At 38.6% G+C, this 14928-nt stretch overlaps 1 protein-coding gene across 7 annotated transcripts in view; it reads left to right on the top strand.

Moving 5' to 3' along the window:
• LOC121328451 (IQ motif and SEC7 domain-containing protein 1-like) overlaps window positions 1-14928 on the top strand; it is a 151905-nt gene that overhangs the window by 106058 nt on the left and 30919 nt on the right. The window contains exon 1 of one of the 7 annotated variants that reach the window (XM_041273125.1): window positions 2783-2845. The exons of 5 other annotated variants lie outside the window; for them this stretch is intronic. Coding sequence is in view for 1 of the 2 variants with exons in the window: in XM_041273120.1 (XP_041129054.1) it covers window positions 14713-14780 (68 nt within the window). In the remaining variant the exon portion in view is untranslated. Of the gene's footprint in view, window positions 1-2782; window positions 2846-14191; window positions 14781-14928 lie in introns of those variants that run through there. One more of the 7 variants, XM_041273120.1, reaches the window with a different exon arrangement.

Here is a 14928-nt window from a genome sequence, read left to right as displayed (position 1 = left end):
ATTTTCGTTATTACTGTATGGGTGCGTGCCTCCTGCTATAGCAAACAAATACACTTTGCATTTGGGTTTGCCTGGAACCCTTCACAAAAACACAATAGATTGCCCATGGCTGTTACTCTCACAGCAGCCCCTGTTGTTCTGTGTTCTCAGCCAAAGTAAGCTAATTTCAAAAAGTATTTTTTCCAGTACATAGCTGTGGAAAAACCTAATTTCCTGCAAAGCAGATTGCAATGAATGGACTCTATCTGGGCTGTGTGCTGCAGTGTTTGTATTACAGGGTGGCTCTGTCTTGGTGTTTTTTACCAGCCCTGATTAGGAATGAATTACAGGGTAAAGGCTTAACATGAATACAGTACTGTTTATTTCATTCAAAACTGTAGTTGTGGGGCTTCATTGGACTAGGATATTTGAAGCATAGACCTGTGTAGAACTAAGTCACCTAATTGCTATTTTTTAGAGCATTCTGTATATTCTGTTCAGTGATTGTTTTCTGGTGAATATTTTCAGAACTGGGTTTTACTTTTTACATTGAAAATTCACAGGTTGGATCCTCTGTTATAGTCTGTCACCACTGCAGTTGTTGGTAATGTATGTGGCTTTAACCGGTCAACGCTGGCATATGGTTAAGAGCTGTCGTAGAGACACAGTAAAATTAGACAGTAAGCTGGTAAGGAACTCGGAGGGATGTCCAGCTCTATGCAGAACTAAATGGTTACTGTAGTTACGGTGAACTGATTATGCTGGCAGTGCCCATCGGTTTGCAAAGCTGGAAAAAAATATATGATATGTTTCTTATGACACAGGTTTTTTTTTTTTTTTTTTTTTTTAACTGAAAGGGCACATGCTCAGATATAGCACAAGAACTTCAGGTATGACTTGTTGAAGTAAAATCAAATGCTTTTTTCCCCCCTACTTTATAAATATCCAAGGAAAATCTTTAATGTTTTTTTTTTTTTTTTTTTTTTTTACGTTTTGTTACATTTTGTTACATTAGGCACTAAAAGCAGCAGAGTAATTGAATCACTGTTGCAAATCACATGGAACAATGGCATATCCAATTGTATGTCCATCAAAATCCATGTTTCTGGTAAATTCCTACTCTAGTAGGGTGCAAGCCCAAGAACAGAAAAGGGAGTGACTGGGGCAGAGCTCAATGCATCAGTGTTGTCATCAGTGTTAACATTAGATTATTAGGGTTATTTCAGTGGTCTCCAATCTTGGTCCTGGAGGGGAATTCCACCTGGTTTAACAGGTAAAATAATATAATGAAGGTTTAAAGTAATCGTTTGATTATACCATTTAGAACAGGGTTGGAAGAAAGACCAGGAGTGAAATGGCCAACTGTGGACACCCCTGGTCTATTCCAAGAGGCTGAACTGAAGGCTGGAAGTTCATTGAGCTTCAACTTCTGAACTAGGAATGGCAGGAGGCGGGGCCTTCCTCAGTGATGAGTATTTGGCCTGTGTGGAAGGGAGGATAGGAGTTAAACACAAATGTTTATGTTGCTCGCGAATCAGCATTGGCAGGCAATGGATACATCTTCAGCAATTTCAGCAATTAAGGGTGGGACTCCTGGAAGAGACTGAAATGCAGGTTCTTGCAAATTAAGGGCTTGTAACCTGTGTTTTTAAATGTCTGCACAAACATGGCATTTGGAATAATTACCCATCTACTACACAGTATGTGCCTACTAATGCAACTAGAGGCTATGTTTATGTCTTTAACTGGACTTTATCCCAAACCACAGGTAACTTGAATACAAGGTGAGGTTTCACTTAGAAAACACAGAGCCCTGCCTTCATTACTAACAACCACAAATGGAATGTGACCTACTTACTCCGTGGCTACAGTTTACACTAAAAACGTCTGTCTTTAAGGCATGTTTATACATAACATAGGCTCTTTTTATGAAAAACTAACGCACAAGTCTACTACATTGTGTCAATGCAGGGAGTGAGGAGGTCTACTGGCATTTTCATTTAACTGAATGTAGTGAAGATGAACATTTGTTTATGTTTTTATGTGGACGTAGAACACAGGTTGAACGATGTGTTCTGACCTGCTAATTGTTTTTTGTTTCCTAAAACCTTATTTTGTTGCTTAATTAATTTATATTATTCAGCGGCTGCTTTTTGGCAGTCCACAGTAAACATTTTTCTGCTGAGTATACATGTACTGTAGTGATCTATCCAACTTCTTCCACGTTTGAAATGCCTTGGTATAATGGAACCACCCCCCCCCCCCCCCCCCCCCCCCCCCCCCCCCCCCCCACACACACACACACACACACACACACACACATTTTTAACAAGGAGTTCTGCTCTGCTTCCAGTCCTAGATTAACACATTAGCTGTGTAGAACTTGATGTTTTATCATTTAAAAGTAACATACACCCATCACAGTTAATGTTTTTATTGAATTTAAACTTACCAAGCATAGGGTTTTTACTACAGAATGACAAATGTTCATACAGCTCCTTGATGTAACTTTTAATGCATTGAGCCTGAGCAAAAATGTGTAAATGTGTTAGTACGTGCAGTACAGTACTCTGAACGAAAATGAAGGCCGATTTTGTATGGTATATGGGGGGTGTAACTTGCTTAAATAGTAGTTTATGTGGGTTTGCTCAATTCCAGCACGACCCACCCTAAATGTAGTCTGTGTTAGAAATGAAACAACGTATGACATTCTGTGCTTCTACTGCGCAGCTTCTAGTATGGTTTTTAGACTTGAGATCACAGTTCTGTATCTAGAGTATTTAGGAAATGCTTTGCATTACTGTTTTTGTTCATACCAACTGACAGACAAGGCCCACCTCGTTGCATCAGCAAATGCATTTCCTTGGTAAGTGTCAGAGTTTGTTACTATGTGTTGCCTATGTTTGCAGTGTCTGCGTTTTTGTGTTTTTGTCACATATAGCAGCTGCGAAGGTTTTGAAAAAACTGTAAGGCAGACAGTTGTGCAGGATTTCCTTTAACAAAGTCTAAACGTCTGACAATGCAGTTTGTCAAAACATCTGGCTGCTGAAACGCAGTCACCAGATCAGCCAGAAATTGTTTTTGATAGTAAGTAATTTTCTTTTTTTTTTTTTTTTTTTTTACTTCAGTCTCTTCTTTTATCGGAGAATATTAAAAACCTGAAAACTGTGCTTATGGTAAACTGTGTGGAAGCCTGCCAGGTTGAGCTCTGTGTGTTTCAGAACTGTCTCTACCATTATCTTCAGAGTGAAGGTTTGGATTGCAACAAATGTAAGTTGGTTGAGACAAGGTTTGTGTTTTGTCTGTATAGATGAAAGTCTTTGCATCATAGTGTAACAGTTTAGGCTGTAAGATGAGTCTTGGTCTAAGTAGAGAAGTCTGATGATTTAGGAAGAAGTAAGGGTTTTTCCTTTGTTTTCTGTTACTGGAATTCAATGGCTATGTATGCGAACCCTGCTGTTCCACCTTGTACAGGAAATAATCTTGTGAAATAAGTGTATTTTTTTTTTTTAACTTTAAATAAATAGCATTTCAAGAAATTAGTATTGGAAAATATACATCGTAAAAAACCCTGGTGTGTTTATCAAAGTTATTTCGGTGTTTTAACATGTTGTTAGCTTGGGATTGCAAATCTTTAACTCATTTTGCATACTAAACATCCACAACTTTAGTATAACGCCCTTTATAATACGGATAATCTTTTTTTTTTTTTGCATTTGGATAAGATTGAAGTGTTACTATGTTACATTTTACAACTTCCTTCGAAATGGAAAATGTTTTGCAAATAATATTTGTTTGTGGCTGTAATCCTTTAATGTATTTTCTGGCTGCTCTAATATGTGAGTGTGCAAGATTTTAGAATGTATCCTTGTGCAAGGGTCAATGATTATCGTTTTAGGACATGGTTAAGAATAGATTTATATTGCGTATTTTTGCTTCTAAAATTCATGTTTGGAAAGTTAATTATTTCAGGTCATGTTGCAACAAGGTAGCTAAAAGGTGATTTTACTGTAGCGAGCTAGACGATGGCATGTTTAAATGGCACCTATCCTGCTGGTGCTTTCCTTAGGCTGATTTATTGATCCTTATATAACATCGCTCAATAGTAAATGCAATAAATAATGTAAAGCAAAAATATCTGCAATGGGTTTATAGTGATGGTACTGTATTCAGATGTATGGCCCTTACTGTATGTACAATTTTGTTCAATTAAAAGTTCAGTCCAATTGGAAACATGTAATTATGATTGTATTCTCATATTGAAATTGCAAGACTGCATTCCAGTTTGTGTATTTCATGGCTTCTGGCAGAAGTTTCTTCCACTGTCAGCAATTTCAAGGAATTTCCAAACCGCCGGCTGTAGCTTTGGCTTAGATCCCACATGTAGGGACTATCAAACAGATTCTCAAAATGAATCTGGGGGATCCGAGTTAATGGACTGTTCAAAAGGCGTGCTGCCTAAAAAGCTTTTCAAGGCTAGCAGCATGTCTTCTTGAACTATAATGCTATCTTACAGTGCTATCTCATAATGCTTTGTTGTTAAAATACAATCATTCAACAAAGTTGGATATCTAAATCCGCTTGTATTTTTAAATATCTTCAGACCTTATTTGTATAGCCTGTGTAGTAAAATGTTACTGACTCCTCACATATACAGTATTGAGAAGATGTAATATATAACAGATAATCATGCATTTCTATTTGCTGCCTAATGTTATGCTAAGCCAAACACGCATTTTGTAAACTCACTGTGCTGTTAGAGCCTTTGAAAAACCCACACTGGGCTGTTTCGGTTATGACTGTAATTGAAAACTTAAGGTCAGAAGGACATTTCATGTCGTACCTCAGTGTCTCAGCATGCAGTAGGGATGTTTAGGGACTAAAGTTTATTGCTCAGTGGGAACGCAAGGCTGAAGAACTTTGCTTCAGGCAAGTACATGTATTGCTAGGTAAAGAAGGTGAACTATTTCCATCCCACAAGCCACTGTCAGCATGCAAGCAGCATCATGGAATCACACGCTGCTTTTTAACAGGTCACAAGTTTACAGCTTCCGATCTGTGTCTTTGCATCTCGTTAAGAAATTACATTTCATTTCAATTTAAACAGGGCTTAGAGCGTTGTATTATTTAGACCGTTCAAATCATTCTTGTTTATTCAGTTAAACCCACTTGCAGACGTGAGCTGTTTTCCCCCCGTTGCAAGTCATGGAAGACCGGGATTTAAAAATGCTAAGCTTTGCCATTTCTCAAGTGGAGCTGTGCTCTTCCTTAAAATTATTCTGTTATTCTGTTGATAACAATCTGGAATCAAAAGTAATTAAATACTGGAACAGATGGATGGTCTTTGTCAGTTTGTCCCTGAAATAGACCTTCCCATTACAAAAAAAGGTGGGTTATTGTCAGATTGTATCACTTAGAATTACAGTAGAGGTGCTGTTTGCACATGTTTCCAAACACTTGTCTGTTTTAAAAGTACTCAAACGCATCCTGGTTCTCCTGTTCCTATCCGGTTGTCAAATAATAACTCTTCAACTGCCAATTGTGCCAGAATTGTTGTCATTCAGCCTTTCTCCAGCAGCTCTGAGACTAGCAAAGTAGGAAAGCTGAATGAATGGTGTGTGTCTTTTATGCATTTAATTTAATGCTGCAATATTCAATGTGAGCTTCAAATGACTCAGTTAGAATGTAGTTTTGTTGTTTAATGTTTTCTTGTATTAACATTGAGAACAGATAAACAAACCAAAAAAGAACCCAGATAATACAAATGGGATATAACCTGGTTATTTTCAAACTCTTTTTCTTATTAATTAGAGGGTGTTCTGAGAGATCAGTAGCTGTTTAATTTATTATTCCAAATTCCGGAAGGAAGTGTGTGTTCCTTTCTCAACACATTGTCTTTACAATACATCTTGCTACCATGTAGGATGCTGTGTAAATGTATATTGTGTGTGATGATACTGCAGTACACTAGAACTGCTCCTGTTCTTTTAAGTAGAGTCTTGTAACATTGTATTGCGCCCCTTAACTGGTTTGCAGTAGATCAAGCCAATGTCTTACTCCATCCATCTTGAAAAGCAATTACGGACAAGTGTGACATAAAATTGTGCCAGAAGTGAAAGTAAAATTGATGAATTCGATGCGAATGAAATTACACTGATCCAAACACTGATTATTAAGTAATGTCTGAGTTTAATAATTTTGTCATTCCTGGCTGTATGAGTTATTAAAATGAAATATACATAGTCATCTAGCTTGGATAAATTTTACAAGACAGTAGAACTTAGAATCAGTACAGCTTTGGTTTCATAGAAAGAAAAAAAAGTAAATACCTTTTCCTCCTTTTAATCTGAATCAGTCTTCTGGATAAGAAGTGAAGTCTCTGTCAGTTGAAAGGGATTGAAAATACAGGACTGCCATACATTATTTATAAAGTAGATTGGTGTCACCTCGGCTGCAAAAGAAAGAATAATTACCAGCTATGCTAATTCAGGTTTGGACACCCACATTTTAAAAGCTGCCAGTCCCCTGAACAGATAGATGTATTACACATCCCTGGTGCGTTATCTTGCTCATCTATTGTGTTAAACAAATGTGAACTACGGATAGCCAGAGCAAGTCTAATTATGCAAGTCAATAAGTGCGTTACTTTGGGAATGTATGAATTGAATAAACAAGTGTTAATTTGTTAGCAGTAGACATCTTTACTCATACTGTAGGAGTGTTTAACCTCAGACATCAGCACCAGTTCAGCACAAACTTAACAGATGTCTCCCAGCAGCAGATACTTTAGATTTATTTTAACACAATGATTTAGGGTGCCTGTTTGTACATGAGTTTACGAACACCCTAGCTACAGTCTACCTTACCTAGACATAATAAACGCGAGTTGTGCAGTTTAACATAGTTTTATGGTGTCTGAATTGTGCCAGATATACAAAATGACAGCCAAGTAAAAGGCTGCCTTTGTAAATACTACCTACACAAACAGTGGTTTTAATCCATGCAGATGGCTATGCTGGGAGGTGCCTAGCTGTACTCAGTGGCCTCAGTGTTTCCATTTTTAAACTCCAGTGCCAAAGACTTGCTGTGGGACGTGGAGGGCAGCTGTGGGGTTGCACACAGGGATTTTGTGCTAGCGTAGAACTCGCCAGAAAGAAAGGGTGCCGTGCGATTGGTTGGCTGTCAGGAAGAATGCATCACAAGCTGATGCTTGGGTTGATGCCCCCTATCACTTTAGGAATTCTATTACATTGTAAAAGTGACCACATTTTGTCCTCTGCTTCGCTGTGAACTGATAAGGGAATTTGATCTCCGTGCTCCTGCTTTTTCCATTGATATGCACAACACATTCTGTTCCTTTAAGCTTGAAAGCAGGCACTGTATCTTTGCCATCGGATTCCGTGCTCTAAAGGGGGCTGTATAGCTTTAAAAGAGATTGCACTTACTCTACAAATGCAGCTTATAGAAATGGGGAGGTCATATGGTCGTATTGGCTGTCTGCTTCACTAGTTAAGTTCATCAAAAGAGCCACTCTGAGCATTGACGTCTCCTTACTCTGTTGCAGTATATTAATAGTTATGTAATAAGAACAGACTGCGTGTGAAGCAACACCACCTCGTACAAAGTATAACAAGGTTTTGAGTTTTCTTTACTTGCTTAAAGGGGCTTCTTTTATTTTAATCTGAGCCCTAACATTGAGTCAGTGCAGGGAGGGAAATAAAGACTCCTGTTGCATAGCAGTTTCACCCATTCCAGGTTTTAATATGTGCTTGATTAGCCCCGGTGTATCGTTAGCATGCTCGGGTTTGTATTATTAGACTCATAGTAAAACCAGGAATGGATCTGCTATGCAATGGGAGTCTCATTTCCTTCCCTGCGGTGCATTAAACCCAACAGTGAATTTATCACGTCTGCAGCTGCATTTTAAACACAATCCAGTTGTGAAATCTTCTGGCTTGAGGATCATGAGTTCTAGGCACCGTATCATGAGAAATGGCTCATGATCCTTGTGTTAGACTAAAGCAGAAGAGACAGCCTATGAATCAAGGAGACTTGTTTGAGTCACGTGGAAGTTACTCTGATCAATTGAATTCTCTAGCATCTCATTTTATGAGCCCGCTGTGGTCAGGGTAGAATTCTGCTCTTATTTTGTGACTGCTTACCAGATCTGATTCACCTGATATACTGCCTGAGTGTAGGCTCTTTCGTGTTTTAATTAGAAAAAAAATCCTTTGGATATAAAAATTGATGGTATAATCCCAGATAGTTTTTATACATTTAATTGGATTACTGTAGGCAGTAATCATATTGTACAGCAAGGAAGCAAAATATTGATATAGAATTCGCATGCGCATCTTAATAGAAGCTATTAAGCAGCCTGTGATTTATATTTATAATTTCAATCTAATAAGTCAAAAGTAAAACTACATCTTTACTTGCTGAAAAAGAAATACTCAAACTCTTTTGGTGCAACGTGAACTACAGTAGGCCCTTTGGCACTTTTTTTTTTTTTTTTTTTAGGTGGAAAGTCGTTTCATTAAAAACAAATCAAACTATATTTTTAATTTGTAACACACGTTTTCTTTTAATTGCCAGGGTTGTTTTTTGTCAGGCTGACCTTCGTGTTTGACCTCTGTCAAGCGTTTCATACAGAAGAGCATTAATCTACACTGCTGCGAACCGAGTCCTCTTGTTCATTACCAAAGAAAAAAAGGAAGAGCAGTATTTTGTCAGTTTCCTGGCTGAATGTTAAGTGATATAACTGCAAGGCAGTGTTTAATCAACAGGTGGCACTGTTCCCCTTTAGCTGTTGGCCACAGCCCACATGACTGCTATTTATATCCCAGTGAAAGCAATTTACAGTTTAGCTGGGTTAGCTGTGTATTTGTGTACACTATATAATCTGCAGTTACCAGTAACGCCTTTGATTCTAAAAGAAGAGTGCCCTAGCTTTGTATTAAAATGATAAAAAGCAGGATTTAGTAAAACTGCTTTTCACTGTTTTTGTTTCAGTCGTCCCAGTACAGTTAAGCTATCATCCCTTTGCTTTATTGCCTTCATTTGTGAACTACATCCTGCATTGTGCTATTATTTATAGCTCTGGTTTGGATGCCTATCATCCTCACTGGATGTTTGACACTTCAAGTATGCCTCTCGAAAGCCAGTCCGACTTCCATATTGCATTGTGAGGTATCTGTGGGTCACCCTGGCAATGAAAAAACCACCCAGTCCTCCTGTTTGGATATACAGAACTTTTGCAAAGACTGGTGGAATAAAAATGCTCTCTTTCTGTCTCTTGAATGAAATGAAGTAGGCTAACTAAAGTAGATTTCAGCCCATGTCGCTGCTGTTAGTGACTGTTGACAATTACACCGCACTGTGGAAACCCTGCAGTATGTTTGACACTTAACTTAATTTGTGGGCTTGAGTAGAGGCTTTTCATAGTTTGAACAACAATAACACAATGTAATATTACTAACAAAAGAGACTTCTGAAAATGCCCAAAGGTTTTTAGCACAGTACTTATTTTGAATTGCTTGATATTTAATCCGTTTTTAATGACCATTGTGAATGAATCTCATTGTTGTTCATGTAATGTACTGATTTCAGAAGAAAACCTTATTCATATTGTGTGCATGTGAGCAACGCTTGCCAGTCCTTTCTAAGCAAGTAAGCAGACTTAGGAATACAAGTAAAATTGTGATCACTTTTTTTTTTTCCTGCAAAATCTTTCTATTATTTTTGTAGTTTTTTTTAATTTTTTTTATTATAAACCTAAACGCTTTGTGATATCAGAGAATAACACAGTTTTCAAAAGGTGAATGCCAGGGATTGAAGTACTTTGTACAGAGCTGTAAAATACACAGAGAACAAAACACCCTTAGCATTGTTGTCAATTGTATACTTTCTTTTGCTTGTATTTATAGCTTTTACTAGATGGGCCTATTGATGCACTGCTGTACTGTGTTAAGACTGCCATCAATGCTGTAGATTAGATTGGAGCTGGGAGGGAGCTTGGAAATTTGCTACTGAAAGAATGTGCTCTTTGCTTAACATTGAAAAGTGAGTAGTGACTGCAGATCAGCCAAAAAAAAAAAAAAAAAAATCGAAAATGTGAGCTCCAGCCACATTTGGACGTGCACAGACTTAAAACAGTCATCCATAATGTTGAGGGGTGACACGGCACTGTGTTCCTGTGTTTTCATCCCAGCAAATCCCATAATGTCATGCGTCGACATTGGGACTTTGATCGTTTTCAGTTTGGGTTGTGTTTTGAGCAAATACTTTCCATGCCGGTGTAGGAAAGTAAAATGTATTCCAGCACAGACACTTTCTATTTTATAAAAAATGGGATTGATTTGAAGAAAAATCTTTATATCTGGTCATCCAGTGTTAGGTTCTTTTAAATCACTCCTCCACACATGTAGCTCAACAACCCTCTCTGCGGTGAGTGATGCTGGATTTACACACACACAGCACAGGCACACACACGCACACACGCACACACGCACTGCCTGCATGCCTCCTTCTAATAATCATCCAGCAGCATGCTCGCTGGTGAAGGATCAGCATTAATCTTCTGCTTTTTACTCTTCCCATAAGGACAGCCAGACCCCAGTAAAACTCATCAGCGGCTTCTGATTTGCATGATTGAGATCTGGAAACTGGGTAGCTTGGCTCTCCGGGTGACTGTCATAGCCAGGATTTTAACTCCTGACCGTCTGCTGCAGTGTCAGAACCCACCCTAGTGCTAAATCCTGCTTGTCGTCATGTATAAAAAAAAAATGCAGAAATTCATTTAGCTGATTTTGACAGGCTGGTCTTAAATACACATTCCGGATTTTTATTGATTTAACCTGATCCATGACAGATTCCAATAAAAAGATGAATGTTCACATTTACGGTATATTGAGTAAATTTGAATTTGTTCATAATTCCTCATTAAGAACTGTGAAAAGAAGCAAAAACATTGTGTAGAAATGAATCTTAATGGCAGTTACATAGAAGGCTTAAGTACTGTACACACTGCAGCTACTTATAAATACAGCACAAGCCACTTACTGTGCACCCTCCGGGTCTGCTAATACTACTCCACTGAAGTGATTCATGTCAATTACAAGGCAGGCTTTCTATTTAGAAGTATAGGGTAAAGGTAGGACGTTGTCTTTACAATTAGGATTGGCATACTGTTCTATGACAACCTGGCAAGATTTTCCAGTGCACACCCATTACTGAAAGTAGAATAATTGCTGTGTACGGCATACTCTATATAATTATGGAATTGTGTTCTGGTGTGCCTGTTTGCTTGTTGGTGTGGAGCAGACTTAGCCAGTCTGCTCCACACAAACGCTGCCTCACACTCCCATCAGCACCACCTTACCTGCTAGGTAAACCATCAGTGGTGTAATTGGGAGAGTTGCCCATTGGTTTTCTTTTATAATGCTACAGCATATGCAATGTCTTGTTGTTTCAATGAAAGAGAAAGAACAGAAAATTCCATGAAAGGTTGGACAAGCAGAAGGTCTTTGCGTGCCTTATCTATTTTTTTTTTTTTAATTAAATAATAATACTTTACTAACAATAATCTTTACCTCAAGTGCAGATATCTAATTGTTTGCAGCTTTAGCTGGTAATAGTGGAACTTGCTGCCTTGTACTGTACACATGTGCATATGTATCCAAATTGCAATTGCCTTATGCCATGTCCTTAGTACTATAATTGCTTCCATGTATCTGGTTTATTTCTGTTTTCCATTTTAGGCATTCTATACTGCAAGCTCTGGTATGATTACTTTCCACTGTGCTGATATAGCTTTGGAATATATTTGATGACACTAGCTTGCTTATATATTAATAGGATGCCTTGCAAAAATAGGGATAAGCATGCAATTTAAATAGTATATTTTGGGGTCTAATTGTTCATAATCAAACTGTAGATAATATACATGTCCAGCAGTATGTACTGGATTCTGTTTTCATATCCTCATTTATATTGTTGATTACACAGAAGTGATAGATCTAAGATGTTCTCCTTTGCTTTGGTGTTCAGCATATAAAATCCTCTCTTTGCCTTGCAAGATTTTAGCATTAGCGGTATTAAAAGATTTGAATCCATTAGTAATATATTCTGTCAGCTTTGCTTCAAGGTTATAAGTCAGTATGACATACCTGGTTATTAATGGGCTGTTTTTTGTGCCTTGCAGCGTTGAGATTGATTTGATGCTGGATCATTCTTTTATACCCTTTTTAAAAGAAATCAATAATAATAATAATAATAATAATAATAATAATAATAATAATAATAATAATAATATTAACAACATGTTTTCCCAGATACAAGATAGTCCACCGCTTGCAATGGCTGGTTGCTGAAACCAGAATACATTTCTCATAATGACCTTTAACACATTAATAAAAAAAATATTACATTTATGTGCTGTTGCACTTTAAAAGCTTGCTAGAGCAAGAGAGAACAGAGAGGCAATAACTGTAACTAGGCAATTGTTCAGCAATATCCTAACAATATCCCTAGGATGTTATTGCTCCCATTTTTTCCCAGTTGAGATGGTGGTGTTTCTAAGATGTTCTGTACTAATTTCCACAAATGACAATGAAATCTTAACTGAGATCCTCAAACCATGTTCCTGAGGTGAAAGACACTGTGCCCTTCAGACTAAACTGAGCTCCCTTAACTTAACCACAGTACGACAGGCGTGCAAAGATACGCATGCCGTTTTGAACAGGGAGCTATTTTTTGTTGTAGCCAAGATCAAAGGGGTGAAGCAACAGGAGCCAAAACCTATTATTCAAATTCATGACGAGTTCCATCAGCAGGCATTTGCTGCTGATTGGTGTCCCGTAGATTTGCACACCAGATGGAATTAATTTTCCTTCTTTTTTTTATATCTGTGCTAATTGTTGAAAAATGCCTCCGTTAGCTGGGTGATTTAGCTAGACCCGCTGTCGTTCCACAATGTAATTTCTCCTTCACCCATAACTACAGCCCCTGGAGAGGGGCTGGGGGCCTCCCTTTACGATATGATCTCAGACCTTGGTGACATATGCCCGCTCTTCTGATTGATTGTTATTGAGTCACTTATCTGTACCTGTCCACCCTCACGTTTGAGGAAATGGAAAGAACGTTTCATTTATTCCTGAGGAACAGAAACATTTGATAAGATTTTATTTAGTCTACCCTTTTTCTCTAAATTAAGCAAATGCCTGCATGCTTACAGTATATTTACCCTCTTCGGACACATAATCAGTGACTCCCCGCATCTTGGTATTAGAGATGGTGACGATACAGTGTTTCACCTTCAGTGAGAAGATTGACTCAGATATTTCTGCTTCTGATAAAACATTAGATCTCAGCTGACCTTAACTTTAAACAGTGATCCACATTTACTGTAATAGCAGGCTTCTGTGCGTTATGTATACCCAGAAATACTAACTTTAACAAGCCATAGAATTGGATAGCTCCTCTCTGTAACATTTCTGACTGTATTGTGTATCCTTGCTTTCATTTAGACGTTGATTGCTTTAGATGCATTACTGAGTGCTTAAGGAGACCAGAATCGATATTCAAGAATGTCGAGCCCTTTTCGGAAACGATAGTGAATTCCGCTAAACAAAGTGTTCTTCCCTTGCCCCTAATTTTTCACAGGTCACAGAGTCCAGAATCCTTATTCATCATGTTCTAGAATGTAGAGACCTGCCATGTTCTCAAATCTCTCTTTTAAACAGGCCATTCTTTCACAATAAAGGAAGAGTTCAGTGGGATTGTAAAAGGGGTCTGAATTGTCGGAATTTCTAACTTAAATGTCGTCAGCCACTAGACCGTTTTTCCTACTGCATCTTATTAAAAACAAGAAATTAAAGATATCATATTTGTATTAGAAGGAATTAATCATGTGCAGTTTGTTAGATTATCAAAATAAAAGAACTGTGGTTCTATAAGCAGCAAGTCCACACAAAAAAAAAAAACACAAAAAAACCACTGTGACTTTAATGAGGCTCCTGCCCAGCCCCTGCCAGTAAACTGACAAACAAACATTTGGTTCTGCCACGAAAGCAGTGGCTGTAGCCCATGCCCACTTTCCAGTCTGAAACACGTCCAGGGAGGATGTGAGACAGAGGGAAAAGAGCTCTCAGGTTTCCAGTGCAGGACTGCAGGAGGTTACGGTGTCACAGTAGCTCGGTAGCTGTAATGTAGCAAAGGCGGCCCTTCACTCGCATTTATGCGTCTATGAATAGAGCTCCCTCCCTCCATCACATGGAAAATACTCCCAGTTGCATTCCTGCCAGACCTGATGATGGTCTGCCTCTTCTCTGATGCTATCTTGCCTCTCCAGTGACTGCTTCCCTGCTTCCCCTGCTCCCAGAGGGGAAGAACGCCTTTTTAACAAATCTGCACACTTAATTAGACCAACTAGCCCCTCCCGAGCAGGGTGATTTGTATTCCCACCGCCACACTGTTAGTGTGATACTGGAGGAATTTCCTTCCCTCTTTCCTCCAGCCCCATACTCCCCCTTGCTTGCTTCAGCCTGGAGAAGGGTGTTGGATATAGAAGCTGCAGTCTGTGCTTCATACTAGGGCTTGTTGCCGGATGGAGACAATGCTGCGCCGATGCTATTAAACTGTCACAGTATCGCTCTGTCATCAAAAGGGATCCCAAGCCAGAGGGCAGGGCTATGGTAACATTTTGGACACCCCCTTCTGTGAGTGCTTTCCAACATGTGGTGTTTGCACTGTAACTCAGAGAAGACCCAGTCTTTACTGGAACTGGAGCTGGAGCTCGACTGGTAAGCCACTGCGACTTGCTATTTCTGTAATGGTTGTGTGAGTGTGAGAGAGAGTCCTATTGGGGAGAAGTGTTTTATTGAATTTCGAAGGAGCTGATTAGTGGTTTTGTTTGGAAATCAGAGTGGTTGTCTCTTCCTTTACCAATGT

The sequence above is a fragment of the Polyodon spathula genome, chromosome 16 (genome assembly GCF_017654505.1).
Source record: "Polyodon spathula isolate WHYD16114869_AA chromosome 16, ASM1765450v1, whole genome shotgun sequence".
In the NCBI taxonomy this organism is placed as follows: Eukaryota; Metazoa; Chordata; class Actinopteri; order Acipenseriformes; family Polyodontidae; genus Polyodon; species Polyodon spathula.
Note: the sequence above shows the minus strand (reverse complement) of the source record. Positions and strands in the feature narration are given on the sequence as shown.